Below are 22892 nucleotides of genomic sequence, written 5' to 3'. Positions count from 1 at the left end.
AGATAAAAAGGGATGTTTTCTTCCCTCTTCCATCATCCAGTTAATTCTCTCAACTTTTCCTCTTGGTCTTTATAGCCAATACTCAAAAGGAACTTAAACACTGGGTACCCAAAGATCCCTTAATGTGTACTTTCCCAGTTTTTTACTGTCATCCCTTCTTTCTCTTTCTTGCTGTCTGCTGCTCTGTCCTGTTCTTGTCTTGCTGTCTATGACTCATAATCCTTTTATCTCTGTGCATCTCTTTACCTCTCTGTGTTGCTGGCTGCTCCGGTACTGTGTGTACTTCCATCTGTGCTGTACCCTCAAGTAACTTCAGAGGGAAGGCTCTTTCAGCTCGTCCTGTGTTAGTAAGCATATAAGTAGACAGATACATTCTGAACCTTTTGGAGATAGATGTGTGTGAGGGCAGAATATGTCCCCAAAGTTGATGGTATTATTTGTTGGGCTGTTTGGATAAGTTGTGTTCATTTTTTATTTAGGTCTTTGGGACCTGAAAATCTCTTGTTGAAAGGAGCTACGCTAAAAAATACCAAGAAGATATATGGTGACCACTTTTTAAGATATACTTATTAAAAATATGCGTTTTAAAGCCTGTTTTAAATTCTGCAGTTGAAAATTGAACATGGCATTTAATTGCCATTTAATCTATTTTTAGGTGTTGGGAATTTGTAAGATAGTAAAATAACTCGTAGTATGACAAATAAACTGTGCAGAACTAAAATTACACTATGGGGGGGGGAGAAAGAAAATTACACCATAAATGATATATCAGGTGGTGAATAGAAGAGAGTTTAGAACTTCTGCTTTTATAGACTGAAAAGATTGGTAAATCCAACTGAGTGGGTAGTTGATTGGCCATCTCATTTGTAACCTAGTTTTCACTGTGTTATTCCTTAGGAGTTGCTGTTTACACTGGAATGGAAACCAAAATGGCATTGAACTACCAAGGGAAATCTCAGAAACGTTCTGCTGTTGAAAAGTTAGTGTGCACCACAATTTCTTTAGTTGTTATTGAACTGAAATTGTTACTTCTCGGTATTTCCAAATAACAACCAACCACAAGAAAAAACAATACCAATTGTAATAATGCCACCGTTTTGAGCACTTTTTATGTTCCAGAAACTGCTCAGAGATTCGTATGTCTTACTGGTTTAATTCTCTGAGAGACTCGAGTGATTCCTGTTAGCCTGTCCACTTTACAGATAAATCGTCGTAGAGATGATAAGTGATCTACCTAAGCTCACTTAGCTACTCAAGGGCAGAGTTTAATTGAAATATAAATTTCTGGAGTTCCCATCGTGGCGCAGTGGTTAACAAATCTGACTAGGAACCATGAAGTTGCGGGTTTGATCCCTAGCCTCGCTCAGTGGGTTAAGGATCCAGCGTTGCCATGAGCTGTGGTGTAGGTCACAGATGCGGCTTGAATCCCGTGTGGCTGTGGCTGTGGTGTAGGCTGGTGGCTACAGCTCTAATTAGACCCCTAGCCTGGGAACCTCCATATGCCACGGGAGTGGCCCTAGAAAAGGCAAAAAAAAAGACAAAAAAAAAAAGAAAGAAATGAAAATTTTTCTCTTCTGCTGCTGGATAATAGTTTGGGGTCCTCTAGTTACTATATGTAAAGAGGTACAACACAGATAATAGTCTCCTGGCAAATATTGAAGGGGTACCTGACATGCCTTCAGCCAAGGTGCCACTGGCATGGACCTCACTCACCCTACTGTTGGCCGGGGTAGGCAGTATATCAGTGACACCTCTCTGTAGCTCTGCTTTCAAAGTCGAAGAATCGACATTAAGCTTCAAGAGTTCACATTTGCTCTTTTACCCTCTATTCTAAACTTTTAGGACTCAGGGAAATGGAAACAGTCTGCTCCTTCTATAAGGGTTTATGGGGGGGGGGGTGCGCACGCACACGCGCGCATGCACGCCTGCACTGTCATTTTATAGGATCTTTTCTAAAGGTGTGTTAAACTAGTCAGCCAAAAATAAAATAAAATAAACCAGTTAGCCATTGCACTTTCGGGAGCATTGGTGACCAACAAACTGGTCAGATGGTCAGGGCTGGCTTTTCTGTTTTACAACTCAAGAGTAACATTTCAGCAATGATAACTGAGGTTCATCCATTCAGGTTTGTGCTATGGTTACACATCGCACACAGGAGAAGCTTTAATTATACCTGGTTGATATCTTAAGTAATTAGATGTTTTTTAAATCTATAATATCTTATTTTTCAGATCCATTAATGCCTTCCTGATTGTGTATTTATTTATCTTACTGACCAAAGCTGCAGTATGCACTACTCTAAAATATGTTTGGCAAAGCACCCCATATAATGATGAACCTTGGTATAATCAAAAGACTCAGAAAGAGCGGGAAACTTTAAAGGTAATTTATTTTTTGTTAAAAATTTTAACTAGCACATCGTGACAGAGCACCTTTTATTGAAATGCTGCTCGGATAATACTGTCTTTCGATTTGGGTTTTGTCTTGGTTGTATGGTAGCCCTAAGCCATTAACTGTTTAAGACGTGTTAGAGTTTTTGTTTTTGTTTCTAACCCTAAGCATCTATCTTTGTTTTTTAACTCTTTGGTTAAGAGTTTTAAGCAATTGGCCAAGGTCTGGCATGTTATTTATTATATTATGGGCTTTTCATATGTTAAGGAACATAATGTATACCTACATAAACACTTTGATCCTACATTCATATCTGGGGGTGGGAGGAGCAAAGAAATTAAGGAAGTGAAAAATGTTAAGTCAAGGTGCATATACTGAAGAATAGTGACAGAATTCAGAGTGTTTTAAATGTTGATTTCACATACTGTGATACTCATTTTGACCAATGATATAATGTCATTGGAAAGTTTCCTTTTTATGATAAGAGCAGTTCTTTAAGCTTTGAAGTTAAAAGATAAAATGTTTAGATGGAAGTTAACATTTAATTAGCATGAACTATTTCTTTTGTTTTAGGTTTTGAAAATGTTCACCGACTTCCTGTCATTTATGGTTCTATTCAACTTTATCATTCCTGTGTCCATGTATGTCACAGTAGAAATGCAAAAATTCTTGGGCTCCTTCTTCATTTCATGGGACAAGGACTTTTATGATGAAGAAATTAATGAAGGAGCCCTGGTTAACACATCAGACCTTAATGAAGAACTTGGTCAGGTTAGAACTTATTTTTACTTAAAATAAGTTGACATTGAAAATACCTTTTCTTATAGTCTGAACTACCAACACATGTGACCATTTCACATTTGGAAATGTGATTCAACAAAAATTCCTTTATGCCGGCATGTAATGAAGTCAAGCAAAGTTGTTAGAGTTGTAGCATCAGTTATTTTGCTGACATTTTTGAGAAGGACCTCGATTTCTGTATTAAAATTTGAATGTTACGGAAATTCATTTTAAAACTCACCTGGTGGTGGTATTGCTTTGGAAAAGGTAGTCTTTATCACCATTTATAATCATTTAGGGATAGAATATGAGGTAGTGTAAGTAAAGCTATTTTATAAATGCATTTTGTTCCATAAACAAAATTGACCAAAGTTGTCTTATTGACATTTTCTTGGTACATTTCTGATCAGATGAAATATACACGTAGAAAGCAGAGTTGTTTGTTCCAGTGCAAGGATTTAAATGAAGGGAAACTGTGAGGGCATGCACTCCTCTAAATGCTTTTTGCTTCACATACCAATGTAGTTCAGGCTTTGACCTCAACTGCTAACCCAGGTGCATTTGTTTTCAAGTGCAATGCCATCTAGCTGTAATTCTTTAAATAATGATTTCTTTTTTTTTTTTCCTTTTTTTTTTCTTTTCTTTTTTTTTTTAATTTTTTTAGGGCCACACCTGCGACATATGGAGGTTCCCGGGCTAGGGGTCTAACCGGAGCTGTTGCTGCCAGCCTACACCACAGCCACGCCAGATCTGAGCCGCGTCTGTGACCTACACCGCAGCTCACAGCAATGCCAGAGCCTTAAGCCACTGAGCAAGGCCAGGGATCGAACCTGCAATCTCATGGTTCCTAGTCGGATTTGTTTCCGTTGCGCCAAGACGGGAACTCCTAAATGATGATTTCTTAAGTGCTTTTATTACCAGTATTGAGAAAGTTTTTCCTTTTGTCCGAATTTACTGTTTATCATGTAATGATCTTTGTAAGCTGAGGGGATTTTTTTGGCTTGCATTTAATTCTCTTGATATTTAGAATGTCAAGGCTGTGGAAATGTCATTTCTGTGACTGGGGGATGCAGATTTCATTTAATGGAACTGTGTGACTGGAACAGGGCTTCACACTCATTTTGAATGGTGCCGATTTATATATACTTCAAAATTCTCTTTCTTATTTCAGTCCCCACCTCCTGCTCTCTATTTCTGTTCTTTACACAGCTTTGCCTGGGTCAGAGTCTCCTCTGGACAACTATGGCCACAAGGGTGGAAGGACTCTCCAGTTAGCATTTTATTAAGATCTGACTCTAGGACTCCAGAATCCCACAGAGACACTGAGTCACTAAAGGACAGAATAAGAAATGGATGAACGAATGCTTTTCCCTTGAGAGTGTTCCCAGAAGTTTCTTTTGTAGGTGACTTCAGCTGCCACAGCTGACCTCAGCCTTTTTAAACCAGAAGTTTTCATCCAGGGACAAAGCTGTCTAGGTAGAACTACTCTAGTCCCAGTAAAAGGCATTAACCTGCACCATTTTTTTTCACACACAAAAAATTGAGTTATAGCCACCTCTGGTGAACTTTTTCCCAATAGCTGATTTAGTTGAGCAGGTCTGCCTGTTCTAGATCAATTGCCTGGCTGTATGGATTTACCTAACCAAGGATGAAAATGGCTAGCCCCAGGCTACTGTAGATAGAACAGCCACCATTCCACATGTGGCACCTAATTCTTAGCCAAGACAGTCCAGGATATCCAGGCCAGATCTCCACCTCAGGAGATCCCATACTTACCTATGGGAACATAGTCTTGGCCCTATCATCTAGACTGTTTTTTCACACTGCAGAAAGTAAAGTAGAGCTTTGGGTAATGATCTGCTAAATTTGATCAGTGAGAAGAAATTGCAAGAGTTCCCGCTGTGGCAAAGTGGGTTAAGGATCCAGCATTGCTACATCTGTGGCTCAGGTTCCATCCCTTGCCTGGGAACTTTTATATGCCATGGGTAAAGAGCCCCCCCCCAAAAAAAAGAAAGAAAAACTATAGTTTTAATTTCAGCCACCACTTTTCCCCCACCAAAACCTGCTTTTCTGGGTGTGATTGCCATCAAATCACTAAGATAATAGACCACCACTTTAATTTATACGGTGTAAAAACAACTTGCCATCATGATCAATTTATATGTGTAGAAACTACCTGAATGAAAATGCAAAGAAAGTCTTGAAGTGGTTTCTTAGGCCATTTAGCATTCAGTGGACCAGTACACACAAAATTAAGTATAACCAGTTTTCTCCTTAATGAGTCATAATTTAAGATCTGTAGGGCTTTTATTTTACCTAAAATCAGTCAGTGTAATTAGTTCCCATCACTACCATCAAAAACACTTGCTTAACCTCTTTCAAAGTGATCCACATTGGTATTAAATAAAAAATAGGAAGATATGTTTAGGACACTGTTTATGTTTGACTTGAAAACAAAAAGAAGTAGACTGCTCAACTCAGTTGGGAAAAAATGGGCTCTTTTATGATCAGACATTTATCCTTTGGACAACCAAATGGTTTCAACCCATCCTGAAAAAATTGTGGGGATAGCCTCCTCTTTCATGTCCCCTCCCAGTCTTGTAGCTATGCCCATGGTGTGTCTGAGTATATACTCTGATTCCAGTAATTCAGTCCAGTGATTATGTATTGTATCTTCTGTGTTATCTTAAGATATGTTCTTGGTACTGAGGTTACTCTTACACCCAGCAATGGCAATCAACACCTATATAACACTTTATAGTTTACAAACATATTCAGTAATCTTTATAGCTGTGTACAGTAGATTTGATTAAGTCTAATATTTAAAGTTCAGAGAGATGAAGAGATTTTTCCAAGGTCACAAAGTTAGTAGGTGGTAGAGCCATGACTCCAGTCCAGAGGCTTCATTAGGTTAGACTACTTGAAATTTTTCGACCAATTATTTTTTTTTATGGACTCACCCATGGCATAGGGAAGTTCCCAGACCAGGGGTTGAATCTAAGCCACAGCTGCGGCAACGCCTGATCCTTTTAACCCACTGCACTGGGCTGGGGATCAAACCCTCACCTCGGCAGCAACCCCAGCCGCTGCAATTAGATCCATAACCTACTGCACCATGGCGGGAACTCCACTGACCAATTTTTTTTTTTTTTTTTTTTTTGTCTTTTTTTTTTTTGTTGTTGTTGTTGCTATTTCTTTGGGCCGCTCCAGCGGCATATGGAGGTTCCCAGGCTAGGGGTTGAATCGGAGCTGTAGCCACCGGCCTACGCCAGAGCCACAGCAACGCGGGATCCGAGCCGCGTCTGCAACCTACACCACAGCTCACAGCAACGCCGGATGGTTAACCCACTGAGCAAGGGCAGGGACCGAACCCGCAACCTCATGGTTCCTCGTCGGATTCGTTAACCACTGCGCCACGACGGGAACTCCACCACTGACCAATTTTTATCGTAAAGGTGATTTCATGTGTTCAACCTCTATCTTAGGTTTCTTTCTACCAGCTGTCTCACTTGAGACTTTCTGTCTACATGAAGTGATGGCTTTGAGCTTCCTGGTAGAGAGGAGCCTTTCTAGCAACCTGGCTCAACTCTAACACTAAAGAGAAAGAGGCTATTGAGAGAGGCAAGCAGTACCCTCTCACTCATCAGCCCTCTCTCTCCTATAAATATGAGAATACTTTTTTAATAATAGCCAATCCTCTCCTCCCCTTTTCCTGAGTATACGGCATGTATTAGATCAGTGGTTCTCAGAGTGTGATCTCACAACCAGCAGCATCGGCATTACCTGGGAACTTACTAGAGATGCACATCATCCAGCTCCACCCCAGAGCTGCTGAGTCAGAAACTCTGGGGATAGAGCCCAGCAATCTGACTTTTAGCAGGCACCCTCCAAATGAGTGTGATGCAGACTGCAGTTTGATAATTGTAGTTTGTTGGTCTATACCTGAGAACACAGATCCATACTACACAAATGGTTATACATAGGCAACCAATTGCCCTTTATATTTTTAAAACAATTGCCTCAGTCACCTGTAAATGGGTTAATGCTTATCCAAGTGCAGAAAGTGAAACAACCCAGGACAGCCTTCAGGGGAAAGTGAAGGTTAGTAATTTTTATCAGAAAAAAAGGCCCAAAGAATTTCATTTTAACTGGAAAAAATCTAGATGATACAGGAATAATACCACTTGGATTAATTTAAAGAGAGAATTCAAACTTGGCTGGTTCACAGGAAAAAAAAAAAAAAAGAAGATTGGAATGCTATATTTGTGCCAGTACTGCTACTGTGAAAAGCTTTGAAAAATAATTAGAAAGCAACTACTGCTACAGTTCATCTCTTTCTCCCTTACATAATAAAAACCTTAATCTTGTACTTATGCTTGTTCCTGTCAGCCCATAATTTTAACAATTTAAGCATAAATTGCCAAAAAGGAGGGTGAAATTGTGGGTTTCTGAAAGTCTGATGTTATAAATAGAAGAGATAAAAACTGAGATAAAATGGAAATGCTCAAAATGACTTATTTTACATGGAAAATTTATTTCATAGCCTACTTTTTTCCATTATTTATGAAATTATACATTAAACTATCACTATAAACTTGCTTTTTTTAATTTGGAGACTTTTTTGAGGAGTATCTGAAAATATTCATAGTATGTAGAAAGAAATTCCATTTATGTTTTTGATCATTGTTAACTTACTGTGCCTCATAATTAACTGTTAATATTACTACTTCCCATGTCCATCGATATTCTGTAACTCTTATGTACATTATATGACACAATGCATTTTACTTTGATCCAGTATATTCATAGAAAATTTTACTTCTCCAGAAAAATTTTTGTTACATCTCAGTTAATTTAAGTTCCTATCTAATATATTTGTGTGTGTGTCTGTCAGGAGGGCAGGGGCGAGGAATAAGTGATTAGCAAATTGTTTCTCACCTAGAAAATTGACTTTTCTTACGTTAACTTCTTTATATCAAAACAGGTGAGTGTTAAATGAAGGGGTCTTAGTTTGATAAAATAGCCACATTTTTTCTTCTTGTCAGTCTTCTACCTTTGAGGTCATCTACCTTAGACATGTAATACTGTTCCAGTATCTTTAAAAATACTTGTTCATTTCTGGAGTTCCCGTCGTGGCGCAGTGGTTAACGAATCCGACTAGGAACCATGAGGTTGCGGGTTCGGTCCCTGCCCTTGCTCAGTGGGTTAACGATCCGGCGTTGCCGTGAGCTGTGGTGTAGGTCGCAGACGCGGCTCGGATCATGCGTTGCTGTGCCTCTGGCGTAGGCCGGTGGCTACAGCTCCGATTCAACCCCTAGCCTGGGAACCTCCATATGCCGCGGGAGCGGCCCAAGAAATAGCAACAACAACAACAACAAAAAGACAAAAGACAAAAAAATAAAAAAATAAAAATACTTGTTCATTTCTGATTCATTTGATAATATTACTTGTTTGTTTGTTTGTTTTTTGTCTTTTTGGGGGCCACACCTGTAGCATATGGAGGTTCCCAGGCTAGGGGTCGAATCGGAGCTATAGCCGCCAGCCTACACCACAGCCACAGCAACACCAGATGTGAGCCGTGTCTACGTCCTACACCACAACTCGTGGCAACGCTGGATCCTTCACCCACTGAGCGAGGCCAGGGATCGAACCGGCAACCTCATGGTTCCTAGTTGGATTCGTTTCCACTGCACCACAGTGGGAACTCCTGATATTATTACTTGTGTGATTACCTGGCATTTGACAAGTTCTTTAGAAAAGATGATTTCAGTGGATATGAAAATATCCCTGCCTTATAACCAACTAAAAATTAATCACACTGAAGAAAGTAAGAATGCATGTTTCTGTTCTTGTTTTCAGGTGGATTATGTATTTACAGATAAAACCGGAACACTCACTGAAAACAGCATGGAATTCATTGAATGCTGCATAGATGGGCATAAGTATAAAGGTGTAACTCAGGAGGCTGATGGACTTTCTCAAACTGATGGACCCTTACCGTATTTTGACAAAGCAGATAAGGTGGCATTTTCTGTGTTACCATTTTACCTTGAGAAGTCAATTTATATAGGCATATGTTAAGGTAGTAGAAACGAAGACCTTGAGCTCGTGACGTGGCCTGTTGAATAACCCTAGGATATGTTAGCTGAGAACCAGGCATGTGGTTAGGTACTAGGAGAGATATATAGCTCATTTGAGTATTAAGAATTTGTAAATTTCTGCTGTGCAGTTTGCTGGAGGTTATAACATTCTATCACATTAATAACTTTTCTCTGTTCATTGACTAGTTATGAAGTGATTAAAGTGAAAATAATATAGTCATTTTTCTGTTACTGTTCAACAGAATCGAGAAGAGCTCTTTCTGCGTGCCTTGTGTTTATGTCATACTGTGGAAATTAAAACAAATGATGCTGTTGATGGAGCTACTGAATCAGCCGAATTAACCTATATGTCCTCTTCACCAGATGAAATAGCTTTGGTCAAGGGAGCTAAAAAGTAAGGACATATGTTAGAAGGATAATTTCAAAAGATACAGTGGTGTGCCTATAGTTAATATGGTATTTTTCACTTCAGAATTTAAGAAAGTGGATCTCATGTTGTGTTCTTACCAGAAACAATAAAAAAAAAAAGGGACACAAAGAAACTAAAAAATACCAGAATATGTCTCTTACCTTGACTGTGGTAATGGTATCACAGACATATGCATGTGTCCAAACTCATCATAGTGAACAAATTTGCAGTTCTCTATCAGTTAGACCTCAATAATACCGGGGGTTTTTATGGTTGTTGTTGTTTGTTTGTTTTTATGGGTGCACCCACAGCATAAGTTCCCAGGCCAGGGATTGAATCCAAGCCTCACTTGCAGCCTACGCCACAGCTGCAGCAACACCATATCTTTAACCCACTGTGCTACAGCAGGAACTCCAATAAGGCTTTTTTAAAACCCAGAAATAGGAGTTCCTGTTGTGCCTCAATGGTAACGAACCCAACTAGTATATCCATGACGTTACGGGTTTGATCCCTGGCCTCCCTCAGTAGGTTAAGGAACCGAGCTGTGCTGTAGATGGCAGATGTGCCTCAGTTCTGGTATTGCCGTGTCTGTGGCATAGGCTGGCAGCTGCAGCTCCAATTATACGCCTAGCCTGAGAGCTTCCATGTGCCATGGGTACAGTCCTAAAAAAAAAGTAGAATAAAACCCAGAAATAAGTTGCAGAAAAATACATTAGCATTTTTCAAGAATAAAAGAAGTTAAACCTTTCTTTCACTTCTCCTGAGAAAGAGAAATCACAAAAGGATAGGAATTATTTTTTTTCTCTATTTTCTTCAATAACCTTATCTTGTAAGTGTCCTTATTCTTTATAAGGAGCCAAACTACCTTATCCAAAAGTTTGAAAAAATTCCCAGACCTGACCAATTAATACCAAAGAGAAACTAGAAATGCATAGATGTAACTTGCATTACTATATTCGTATTCCAGCCAGAAATCCAGATGTTTGTATTAAGTTTTGGAAATCATGTAACAGTGGCCACTTTTTGTGTAATACACGTCATTTCTGAAGTGCTCCCAGCAATTTTGATATCATTTGGTAACTGAAAGTCCTGTTTTATCCTTGAGGCCCAGGATGATTTAGTGGCTAAAAGGTCACCCCATGTGTTAGCCACAGAATTGACATTACAAATTGCCTCTTTCTTGGTTACAAATTTGTCCCTGGGCATTGACTTGCTCTGTGCCATCATCTCAGCAAGTAAAAGAAAGTTATAGATTGAGATTTTATGAAAGAGAAGAAAATGATAAGTATAAATAACCCCAATGCAAGGGAAAATTAATCATTCTTTAGAGATACACAAAGGTCTTTTTTATTGTTGTTGACAGGTATGGGTTCACATTTGTAGGAATTCGGAATGGCCATATGAGAGTAGAAAACCAAAGAAAAGAAATAGAAGAGTAAGTAGCACTGTGTGTTTGATGTTTGTCACTTCCTTAACATCACAGTCAACCTTGGATGGATTTAGGAACGACATCAAAGGAAACTGTTTACATCTCTAACTGTGGGACTCGGTCTCCCAGTTCAGAGTTTTATGTAAATGTAGTTAGAGTAGAATGGCAGAAACTAGCATTTGAGGTATAAATGATTCCAATTTTGTTCACATACAGGTCCAGTAGCCTCAGAGTCTGCCTGGACCTTTTTTTTGAATTTTAGATGCCATTTCAGGTCTCCAACGCATGTTGCAAGAAAAATCAGTGAACATGCATGAATCCTGCTGACCAGAACCCAGCCAATCATTTTGGGCTTGCAGACCCGGCCAGTCAGGTCAGCTTTAGTGGCAGAAGCCTTCTCTTGTTCTAGATGCTTAGGTGTGAGCCTCAGGCCAGAACTCTGATGCAGCAGTTTTGCTGCAGAAACCCCAACAAACAAAGCTACCTTGGTCTAGTAACAGATTTTAATTAGGCTCTGTGATTAATTTGAATTCCCTCATCTGAACTTGAAAGGTAATTATCTTCTCTGACTTCCGTTCTGACCCCTAGCATCTCCTGAGACCCATGTCAAAACCCTATAACATTTGTAAATGTGCTTAGGGAATTTGCCCTTCTGGGAAGGCATGGTCAAAAGCCAGAGAAAGGCTCTTTGGCCCGATTGCCAAGGCCAAGAGTCATTGTCAAAGTCCAGATAGAGCCGGTTCACAACAGTGCCCCCATCTGGTCAGCAACAAATACTGATACTACATGTCAATGTCTTATACACACACATCCTAAAAACCAGTGACCTGCTCGTTTCCATCAAAGATAGTCACTGTAATAAAATTTTTTTGGTCAAATACTTGTATCCAAGTTATTTATTTTCAAGAAAGCATTTCCTCACACTTTTTCTAGTAACTCTTATGTTTCTTCATCCCATCATCTGATGAATAGTTCAGCCATTCACATATAAATCTGATCATGTCATTCTACCCTTTATACCTTTCAGTGGATTTCTTTTGCCCTTAGAATAAAATCCAAAAACTCTGAAATGTTCTCAGGTCCCAGTCCCTGCGTGCCTCTCCTGCTACTTCCCTGTCAACTAGATTTCAAGCCTTACGTGAACTGCTTTAAGTGCCCCCATGGGCCATGTGCTCTCATGTTGGTGCTTTTGCACAGGTGCTTCTCTGTTCTCAGAATGCCATGATACCGTTTCTTCATCACAGCACTCCTGGAAAACACAGCTCAGATGCAACCTCTTCCAGGAAGCCTTCCTTCGGATGTCTTCCTTTATTACTGTATTTGGAAGACTAGGGGATTGTCATCTCATTACGCTTTGCCTTCCTTAACACATGATAAGCCCCTTAAGGGAAGGGTCTTGGGCAGATTCATGTCTGTTCTCCAGCATCAATCACTGTGCCTGAGGTATAGTAGGAAATAAATAGATGATGAAAATAATTGGCAGGGGGAAAGTATTTCTAGATGCCCTCCAGATATGGCTTGGTGGGACAGCTCTTTGTCCCTCATTCCTATGCAGTCACTCTCTCCTTAGTATTTTAGGTAACATAATGAGAAGATAGAGATACCCCTTAACCAGTGCCGGTATCCTCTGACAGCATGGTCTAGGTGCAGAGAAATTCCAAAGACACAATGGAAAGCACGCATAGTGCACACAACCAGCAACCCTTAAGAAGAGAGCTCTGTAAATTTAAGATGTTTCCTTTGTGTTTTATTTTTCCCTGTGTGGTTGAGTTATTTGACTTTTCATTTTTTTTTATCTTAAAGGTATGAACTTCTTCACACCTTAAATTTTGATTCTGTCCGCCGTCGTATGAGTGTAATTGTGAAGACTCAATCAGGTATACATCTCAAAAACTTGACTTTTTCTCATTTCCCGTTTGTAGATTTGTGTGTTGATCAACTATTTCCAGAAAGAAAAACATGTCATGTAGTGGTGTATGATGACCTAAAGTCATACAGAGCTTTTGTATGTCTTTATGTATTTATATGGATACATGCTCAGTTTGCCAGATCGTCAGTGGCAAAACCCCACTGCTGGAAGCTGGTGAGCTAGAGATGATTAAGGGCCGGACTGCTGGGAAAGGGCATGTGATTTTACTCCAGCGCTTTGGGCTCTTTGTTTCACACAGTGAAGAAGCTTGCCCTTTGCAGGGCAACCGGTACCATCATTTCGGGGTTCTCCCATGTCCTTGGGAGGAATATAGTGGTTGGGATGCCTTCTGCTCAGATTCAACAAAACCCATGAGGTAGCATTCCTACTTCATTTGTTGGCTCTCAGATTCCTCCGTGTGCGTGTGTCTGTAAGTCTCTGGGTGGTTTTTCAAAATATCCTTGATTTATTTCCTAGTAATTTACTTTTTAGTATTAAGTCTATTGAAAATTTCTTAATATGAGAATGAGAAGATAGATATAGACAGACCCTTGGGTGAATATATCCTACTTTATTTTGTGGTGCAGCTGCAAAATCATGATATTTCGTTATATGTGCGTATGGAATTGGTTTTATGACTTTTAAACACACTGGATATGTGGGAGAAAATGAAAAAAAAAACACCTTACATTTGGAATACTTGCTGTTCTTACCCATTCACATGCACATATGCATTCTTTTGCCAGTGGTGAGGTGTCTGAGGAAGTGGTCTACCATGGGCCTTGACCTCAGAACTACCCTTTTTTAACTTTTTTAAATTAGCATTTTGCTTTTATAAGGATGGAATGTCTTTCTTAATGGTCAGCTGTGTCCACTTTCCTGGAAGTACATGACTGGTCTGTAAAGCTGGACTTGTACTAGCATTCTGTAAGGCTAGCCTCAAGTTTCCAGTAAAAACCATCAAGCTACTGTTTTAAAAGCTAACATGTATAGTCTTTCAAAATGATTTTATCTTGTTTGAGCTTGAGTTTGGTCCTTGACATCTGTAGATGCCACATGTGAACTTTAGACCTTGATTGACAACATCCTGAAAGAGAATTCAAATGCAGCTCCTTGACACAAGCACAGTCCTCTGTGACTCATTGCAAGGAAGTATGTTTTGACAGAGGTGCATGTTGTAAACTCTACGATATTAGTTGTGTCCGTATTGGTCCTAAAACATGGTGAATGTTGTCCTGACAGATTAAAGGTCAAGATGTCTCGCTGCATTTAGGTGAGCATTCCAAGGCAGGCTCAGGATACACAGCAGCTGGGTGGGAGACACCGCCTTAATAGCTACGTGTTACTAAGATCCTAGTACCAGAGTTCCCATCGTGACTCAGTGGAAATGCATCTGACTGGCATCCATGAGGACGCAGGTTCAGTCCCTGGCCTTGCTCAGAGGGTTAAGAATCCTGTGTTGCCGTGAGCTGTGGTGTAGGTTGCAGACGCGGCTCGGATCCCAAGTTGCTATCGCTGTGGTGTAGGCCTGCGGCTGTAGCTCCGATTCGACCCCTAACCTGGGAACCTCCATATGCCACAGGTGTGGCCCTAAACAGACAAAAAAATTTTAAAATCCCAATACCTGTCTTGAAATTCTAAGTCAAGTACTCTTGTTCTTTATTTTAGGAGACATTCTTCTCTTTTGTAAAGGAGCCGACTCAGCAGTTTTCCCCAGGGTGCAAAATCATGAAATTGAGTTAACTAAAGCCCATGTGGAACGTAATGCAATGGTGAGACTATACCTTTCCCCCTAATAGAAAGAGAAATGCTAGAGATGACTACGTTTATGGATTACTATTTTCAAGGACTGTTTAAACGAATTTTAGCTTATTTTGTCATCTTTTTTTGTATTTTTTCTTGATTTTTTAGGGCTGTACCTGCAGCATATGGAAGTTCCCAGGCTAGGGGTCGCATCAGAGTTGCACCTCCAGGCCTACACCAGAGCCACAGCAATGTCAGATCCGAGCCGCGTCTGTGACCTACACCACCACAGCTCATGGCAATGCTGTATCCTTAACCCACTGGGCAAGGCCAGGGAATCGAACCTGCATCCTCATGCATACTAGTCGGGTTCATAACCCACTGAGCCACAACAGGAACTCCCTCCTTATTTTTATATAAAACACCCTATTGCAAGTTTCTGTTTAGAATTTGTAGCTTTTGAAGATTCTTGAAATCTTTATGTTCTCCTCTTTAAAAATATTTTTTAAATTTTTTACCCCAAGAGGCATTATTTTGTTATTCTGAACCTAATTGGATATTAACCTATTGAATATTATGCAGCGTGTTCTTTTTTTTCTTTCTTTTTTAACTAAAAATGTGTCTGTTTCTCTTTTGTATGGTAAAGCAAGAGTCTTTAATGGGTGTTTTGTTTTTATTTATTTGGATAAGTCACGATCTCTTACTTTACTTTTAGGATGGGTATCGGACACTTTGTGTAGCCTTCAAAGAAATTGCTCCAGATGATTATGAAAAAATTAACAGACAACTCATAGAGGCGAAAATGGCCTTACAAGACAGAGAAGAAAAAATGGAAAAGGTTTTTGATGATATTGAGACAAACATGAATTTAATTGGAGCCACTGCAGTGGAAGACAAGTAACTAGAAAATGATATTGTTATTTTAATGACCAATCATTTAAGATGGTATCTATCCAAATTGATAACTTATTCTCAAATTTTAAAATCTTTGATTCAGCTTTGTGAGTACACCAGATTTTGAACTGTTTGTGGGAATGATTTTCAAGTTAAATATTTGTGGCTTAGGAGAATGAATTCGTCATCTCTGAGGTCTTTTGAATACTTACTAAGCCATGAATTTATGCAGATATTTATGAAAGAGTCTTACTATGTGTAGAAAGCTTTGTGCTAGGGGTATCGTTTGAGTTGGTACCTGGTAGAGTCGGTACAATTTTGACAGACTAGAGCATGATTTTGCATACTTTAAAATAATTTGCTCTAAATATACAGGCTGAGCTCTGCTGGGCATGATTATAGGGCTCCAGAATTGATACGCTTGAAAAAATAAGTCTTAGATTCTGTTTTAGGAGTCTTCTAGAAGTTATGAATGTAAACTGTGACGCTTAACCCAAACAAGAATTTGTAAACCTATATTTAGCCGAGTTGGAAAGTATTGGAATTCTAATAGAATTCATTTTTTTCTAATTTCATTGTTGTTCTCTGGCCAAAAGGAACACAGAATATCGTTCTTCTATCCTTGCCTCTCAGAATTATGCTTAAATTCTCTTTCAGAATGGCTGGCTTTCCTATACTTCAAGCTCCTCAGAGATGGGGATTTGCTAACTTCCCTTGGTATCGCATTAGAATGTGTTTGCCCCTTTCAGTTTTGAGCCATGTCAAGTATTTGTATGATGGGATATAAAATGTAATGAAATATGTTAAGTGAATAAGAACATTTGTTGAGTTTCTGAACATTTTAGCTGAGTGATGATTCTTAATTCTGTCGTTGGTTACCTCAAGAGATGTCATGAACTTTCCAGATCTCATTGTTTAAAATGTTACTTTAATCACAATGCCAGAAAGTGTGTGCTTAGAGAGAGTGGGAGGATATATAAGAAAACCAACTGTGATAACACGTCTGGACTCCAGAATTGCTATGAATTATAAAAATATTCTTTCACAAGCCTTCTTGCAGAATCTCTATGTCAGGAATTTTTGAAGATAACAAGGTTTTCTTTGTGTTCTCAGGCTACAGGATCAAGCTGCTGAGACCATTGAAGCTTTGCACGCAGCAGGTCTGAAAGTCTGGGTGCTTACTGGGGACAAGATGGAGACAGCCAAATCCACCTGCTATGCCTGCCGCCTTTTCCAAACCAGCACCGAGCTCTTGGAACTGACCACCAAAACCATCGAAGAAAGTGAAAGGAAAGAAGATCGATTACATGAGTTGTTGATTGAATATCGTAAGAAGTTGCTGCATGAATTTCCTAAAAGTACTAGAAGCCTTAAAAAGTAAGAAAGTGCATAGATTCATTATATTTATGCATTGGTACAGATGTAAATCACAGCTGTTCATGCAGAAGTCTCCATTTTCTGTAATTTATTATTCTTTGTTTGCAGGTGCTTTATTTCCTGTAAGTTAGAACCTTCCCTGAGGACTTGGCTAGTGACCCATTTGAGATTATTTGGCCCTCTCCAACTCTCCTTTCATTTAAAAGAAAACCTTGCACTTCTCAAGCTTTAGAAAAGTGGTTCACTTTCTAAATGTTTAGGGTCCGGGTATTTATCAGTACTATTCTGGCTTGGTCTGTGTTAAAAAATATTCCTTTCCATGATCTCTTAAATTGAATGTAATAAAATCAGTCTCTAAAACAGTTTCCATGCACATTGAGGTCCTGGAGCCATTTTCTGTGTGGATTTTCGTGCCCCAGTACCCAAAGGAGACCAAATACTTAATAACATGGGCACTCGACTGCTTTCAACAAGCTGCTTAGGAAGAACTCGCAGAACCTAAGCTTCTCAAGGAAAGCCACTGATCCACAATAATTTAATACCCAGGGATACATTTTCCTATACTTGACATTGGCCAAGACTTAGCCTTATCTAAACCAATTACTGGAATATACCTTGGCCATAAGCAAATCAGTTTCCTCTTCCAGAATGCCACTGGATGTACTTACACTAAATCCAGAGACCCCTAGATCATGTTATTTTACATTTCTTAAGCACACCTGTTCCAGGAACAACATTAAGCACTTTAAAATTATTCTCATTTAATCTTCACAACAACCCAGTAACACAATTTTATTGTTTCTTCATTTTACATATAGGGAAACTAAAGCTTAGAGAGATGAATTGACTTATTCAAGATAACACAGCCAATAAAGTGTAGAGCTAGTCTATCCAGTTTTGGAGCCCATGCTTTTAACTGTTAGCTGTACCTGTATCCTCATCTCTGGTGTTTAAACAAGCTTTAAAAATGAATTGCCCACATGCATGAGGTGATGGCCACTTTTAAAACAGCTGTTGTTCTTCTGTTACTTGAACATCAGTGAGAGTAAACAGGTTTTTATTAATTGCCTGTGGTAAATGTCTCTTTCTTTAGCCAAATGGTACTTATAAAGGCAGTCCAGATTACATGTGTTTTACTCAGGCATTTATATTCGTCTGCTTGTCTACCGTAGCAAAGCACTGTAGAGCAGGTGGCTTAAACAGTAGAAACTTACTTCTCACACTTCTGGAGACCAGAAATCCGGGATCAGGGTGCCAACATGGCCGAGGTCTGGTGAGGTCCCACTTCCTGACTTGTAGAAAGCTGTGCTCTTGCCGTGTCCTCATTTGGCAGAGAGAGAGAGGAAGCCCTGGTGTCTCTTCCCCTTCTTATAGACTCTTAATCCCATCATCCTATCATAAGGGCTCCAGCCTCACGACTTCATGTAAACATAATTATCAGAGTTCTCTCGTGGCCCGTGGCCCCGACCCAGGAACTTTTGCATGCCATGGGCATGGACACAAGTAAGTAAATAAACAAACCTAATTATCTTCCAAAGGCCCCATTTCCAAATACCATCACTTTGGGAGCTGGGGCTTCATTGTGGGACTTCTGGAGGGACACGGTTCAGTCCATAGCACCATTCCTCAGCTCTCAGACAGTTTGGTAAAAGCCAGGGTTCATGGAAAGCTAAACTGACTACCTCGGAACATTTTCTCCTCCTGTCTTAGCAGTTGTGTTGGATATAGTCTTTCCCCAAGGCACACAAGACACAGAAGCTCTTTTGCCAGCTTCTGCTCCTTCGTCTCTCCCACGGCAGCCACCAGGCTTTATCCGTGTTCCCATTCTCCCCGCTGGTGCTCTTCATCAGATTCCTAGTAACCTGCACCTCAGAGCCCCTCTGCCAGATGAGCAGTCCTTAGATGTAAAATCCCACCCGCATCACAGCCCTGCTCAGAAACCTTTCGTGGGTGGAGCTCCATTCCCCACAGAATCAGTCGCGCCAGAGGCCCCGGGTGACCTTTTCAGTTTATTTTCTGAGTGCACCACACATGCATTCTCTCTTCACCTCTTTCTGTCCCATCTTTCACGTTCCATTTCAGATAGCACACCTCACAGAGAACCCACTGTTTTTTCCTGGTGTGTATTTATTGTCTCAATCACCAAATGCTAACCATTAAAATCTTGTTTGGTTGGGTATATTCTCTCATGTGTGCCTCTGTCACGCCAAGGAGATTTTCTGTTCTCCGAGGAAAGATTAGCTAATAAGCCTCTCCTTTCCTCTGTATGACCTAGTTAAAGTTGATGGCTACAGATATTGCTTGATTGATTATTGAGCCACTGTTTTCTGCACATTGGAAGCTCCGTGAGTATAGGAACAAAGGAGAATGCATGACTGATACCTCTTTAATTAGGGAATAAAACATGCTCATAAAATTAAGAAGCAAAATGTGGATAAATACAGAATTTTTATGGTGTTAGCAATATACACCAAAGAAATATGGAATGAAAGAATGATGAGGCATAATGATATAGTGAAGCTCTCACTACTCAAAATTTAGTCCATAGAACAACAGCTCCATTATCACCAGAAGCTCTTTAGAAATGCAAAATCCCATGTCCAACCCCAAACCCCCTGAATCAAAATGTGTACTTGAAGAAGATTCGTAAGAATTTTAACAAGATTCCTTTAAACATTGAACTTTGAGAAGCTTAAAATTAGACAAATGACTCTATAACAGTGAAATCCTATGTCTAATACTTCTACTACAGTGGTTTTCAAATGGCACCCAAGATTCCCTGAGCAGAAAATGATTAATCACTGTTTTTTTTTTTCTTCATTGCAAAAAAAAATGAAATGTTAATTGGTAGAATTTTCTCAGTTGTAAGTTTTCACCATATGTTTTTCTTAAATACTTGGCACCTATTATGTTTGTCTTTCCTGGCAACTCATACTACTTAGTCCTGGCTATGCATGAGAATTAACCTAGAGTTTTTTAAAACATGCCTATATATAGCCAAGCTGTGCCCAAGATACTAAGATTTAATTTGTCTTTGGATAAATGTCATACATAGGCTTTTAAAAAAAAAACTGCCCAGATGACTCTAATGGGAAGGCTATGTTGAAAACCATTAATGTAATATAAAATAACTTATTCAAGGAACAGATATCATTATTATATGGTATTCTTTAATGAACATCATGTCTTTTAGGTAGCACATCATATTTGAGAAGCCAGGTCTATTGATAGGTTTTGTCATTCAGGCAAAAATATTAGTAAAAGGTCTTCTGTGATTTGTGTACCCCAAAGCCACCTTGTCTTTTCTCTGCATTGTTAAAGAGTATTCAGATTGACTGATGATTTGTTCTCATATCACAGTTTGACTGATTCAACTATAATTTCCAAAACTCAGCTTGAATTTCTTATATGAAGACGGACTACTAAAAGTCTGTTACTTTTATATTTAGAACTTAGTGCCATCTATATGGGCAGCTTGAGTCTTAAAGATATGATAGAATGTCTCTGTTGTGCCATTATTAGAGACAAATGCTTCTTTAGAATTTGCAGGTCAAGGAACCAGATTGATTATAACCCTTCTTTTTGTGTTTTGTTTTGTTTTGTTTTTCAAATCAGGTTCCAAAATAGTAAGGTATTGTACATTCAGATGCATTGTTTTTCTTTTTCAGAGCATGGACAGAACATCAGGAATATGGATTAATCATCGATGGCTCCACACTGTCTCTCATATTAAATTCGAGTCAAGACTCTGGTTCTAACAATTACAAAAGCATTTTCCTACAAATTTGTATGAAGTGCACTGCAGTGCTCTGCTGTCGGATGGCACCATTACAGAAAGCCCAGGTAACTGGGTGTTAGTTAATGATCCATTCTGGGTACTTCTGTACATATACATGCAAATGTTCACTTTTAATTTTCTTTTTTTTAAAGTATGGCTGAGTTACAATGTTGTGTGTAATTTTCTTCTAAGAGCCATTAGCACTTTACTATATCTTCCCTGGCTTCTCCCTCTGTATGGTCCAATTCAGGAGTCTTCCCACCAATTTGAATTAAACCTGTGCTTCACTGTGTTGTGCCCTCAAGCTTGCTGTCCAATTCCTCACCTTCCAAACTTCTCTAATGAGTGCCTGGCGCCTTCATTCCACTGCTCCTGGCTCCACTATTAATTACATCAGCCCCAAACATTCTTCTCTCCTGGAGGAGAGCACTGATCTCCTTGCTTAATCTGTTACGCTGCCTTCCCTTCTCTTCGCTTCTCCACTGCAGTTCTGTCCTCTTTTAAACTTGCCTCCCTTGGTTTCTCTGAAGGTCCAAGGTCCTTTTTTTTTTTCCCTACATACTTTATTTTTATTTTGTTTCATCCTCTTCGTAATTATCAGTTTTTTTCTGGGGCTCTGTCTTCCCTCTGCTTTTCACTTATAGCCTATCTCTGGATAAGCACATCCATTTTTAATGACTTTCATTGATGACATATATCTCATCCTGACTTTTCCTTTTTAAGTCTCATATTTCTAGCTGCCTGCTAGACTGCTCTATATGGAGTCCCCACTTTTACATTAAAATCGTAGTGTTCAAGACAGATAGTATAATTTTCTCCTTCAGGCCAGTTTGTTTTGTCCCCTTTCTTCTTTATTCCTATTACCAGTGAAATTTTTCTTTTGCTTCTTAAATCTCCAGACTACCTTTGCTCTGTTTTTCTTGCTCACTCTGTGTGTAGTCACCATATCCCATGGATCCTACCTTTTGTCATAGCTCTCATTTCGGTGCCATCTTGTTAAATCTTTATCCATCCTAATCCAGGCAAGCCCTTAGGACTTGACACACAGATTCTTTGATTTAATCTCCTCACTAGTCTCCTTGATTTCACCCTTCTCCGTACAGTCTTTTTCCCTATACTCCCAAATTCATCTTGTTAAGACAGTGCTTCTCCTATCAAGTTTTCAGTAGTTTCATAGTCCTTTAGGATGAAGGGCAGATGGCTCAATATGGCACTCAGGGTCACCCCTGTTGACCCTTTCAGTGTCCACTCCTGTTGGTTGTTCACCCTTTGTTTCCCTCCCATGTGCCATGCTCATTTCAAGTTCCTAAGCTTTCCTCATATCATATCCTCATCTGGAGTTCTCTCTGATTTCTTCTTGGTGTAACAAAAATTTTACTCAAAACCCAGGACAAGGGCCACCTCTCATATGCTGCCTTTGCTGGCTCCCCCAGCTCACTTCAATCTGCTTCACTTTGCTTGTACTCACTCTCAGGAACCTTAGAATCTTAGTTACACACCTTTTTACTTCTGTGTACACTGTGTTCTTTTACATGTACTGCTTTGATCCCCGAGGATGGTGCCGTGTCTTGGCTTCTCTTTCCCAAACACCCTGCCCCCTGCCTCAGTCATGCATGCTCGCACACACAGCCCTCCTAATTTAGGGCATTGTCTCTTTCTACCTTCTTCTCACGTTTGGTTTCCACTGCAACCCTTCTTTTTTTCTTCAACGTTAAGAGCCTTGGTTAGCCCCAGCTGGGGAAGCAGATCCTATCAGAACAGGATCCATAGAAATCTGTCCCTTTAATCAGAGGCAGTATCTCCTGGCCCCCAACCAACACATACTCATTGTCTGCTGCTCAGATTGCCCACCAGGGTTCTGAGTACTGCACTGCCCAGGGCAGTATCTGACTTCTTAACACCATGCTGCGTCTCCTACCCACAATATGGAGCCCCCTGTGGTTCAGTCTTTCTCGCACTATAGTCACGTCTTCCAGGATATCATCTACTCAACTGTCATGTCAGTAGAAGTGATTTGCAAGTCTCTTTTCCAATCCCAGGCTTTGGAGTTCTGCTTTACTTCTCTAGTTGCTTACTGCACA

General features: G+C 39.7%; 1 protein-coding gene across 12 annotated transcripts in view; it reads left to right on the top strand.

The window, feature by feature from the left end:
• ATP11C (ATPase phospholipid transporting 11C) overlaps positions 1-22892 on the top strand; it is a 181223-nt gene that overhangs the window by 115017 nt on the left and 43314 nt on the right. For 10 of the 12 annotated variants that reach the window (XR_002340696.1, XR_002340697.1, XR_002340698.1 and 7 more), the window contains exons 9-20: positions 480-544; positions 898-979; positions 2232-2382; positions 2965-3162; positions 9031-9192; positions 9515-9666; positions 11045-11116; positions 12914-12987; positions 14688-14791; positions 15478-15659; positions 16770-17033; positions 20702-20876. Coding sequence is in view for 9 of the 12 variants with exons in the window: in XM_021080194.1 (XP_020935853.1) it covers positions 480-544; positions 898-979; positions 2232-2382; positions 2965-3162; positions 9031-9192; positions 9515-9666; positions 11045-11116; positions 12914-12987; positions 14688-14791; positions 15478-15659; positions 16770-17033; positions 20702-20876 (1681 nt within the window). In the remaining 3 variants the exon portion in view is untranslated. The remainder of the gene's footprint in view (positions 1-479; positions 545-897; positions 980-2231; positions 2383-2964; positions 3163-9030; positions 9193-9514; positions 9667-11044; positions 11117-12913; positions 12988-14687; positions 14792-15477; positions 15660-16769; positions 17034-20701; positions 20877-22892) is intronic. The other 2 variants (XM_021080199.1, XM_021080203.1) reach the window with 1 other exon arrangement.

Source organism: Sus scrofa, chromosome X (assembly GCF_000003025.6).
Source record: "Sus scrofa isolate TJ Tabasco breed Duroc chromosome X, Sscrofa11.1, whole genome shotgun sequence".
NCBI classification, from domain to species: domain Eukaryota; kingdom Metazoa; phylum Chordata; class Mammalia; order Artiodactyla; family Suidae; genus Sus; species Sus scrofa.
Note: the sequence above shows the minus strand (reverse complement) of the source record. Positions and strands in the feature narration are given on the sequence as shown.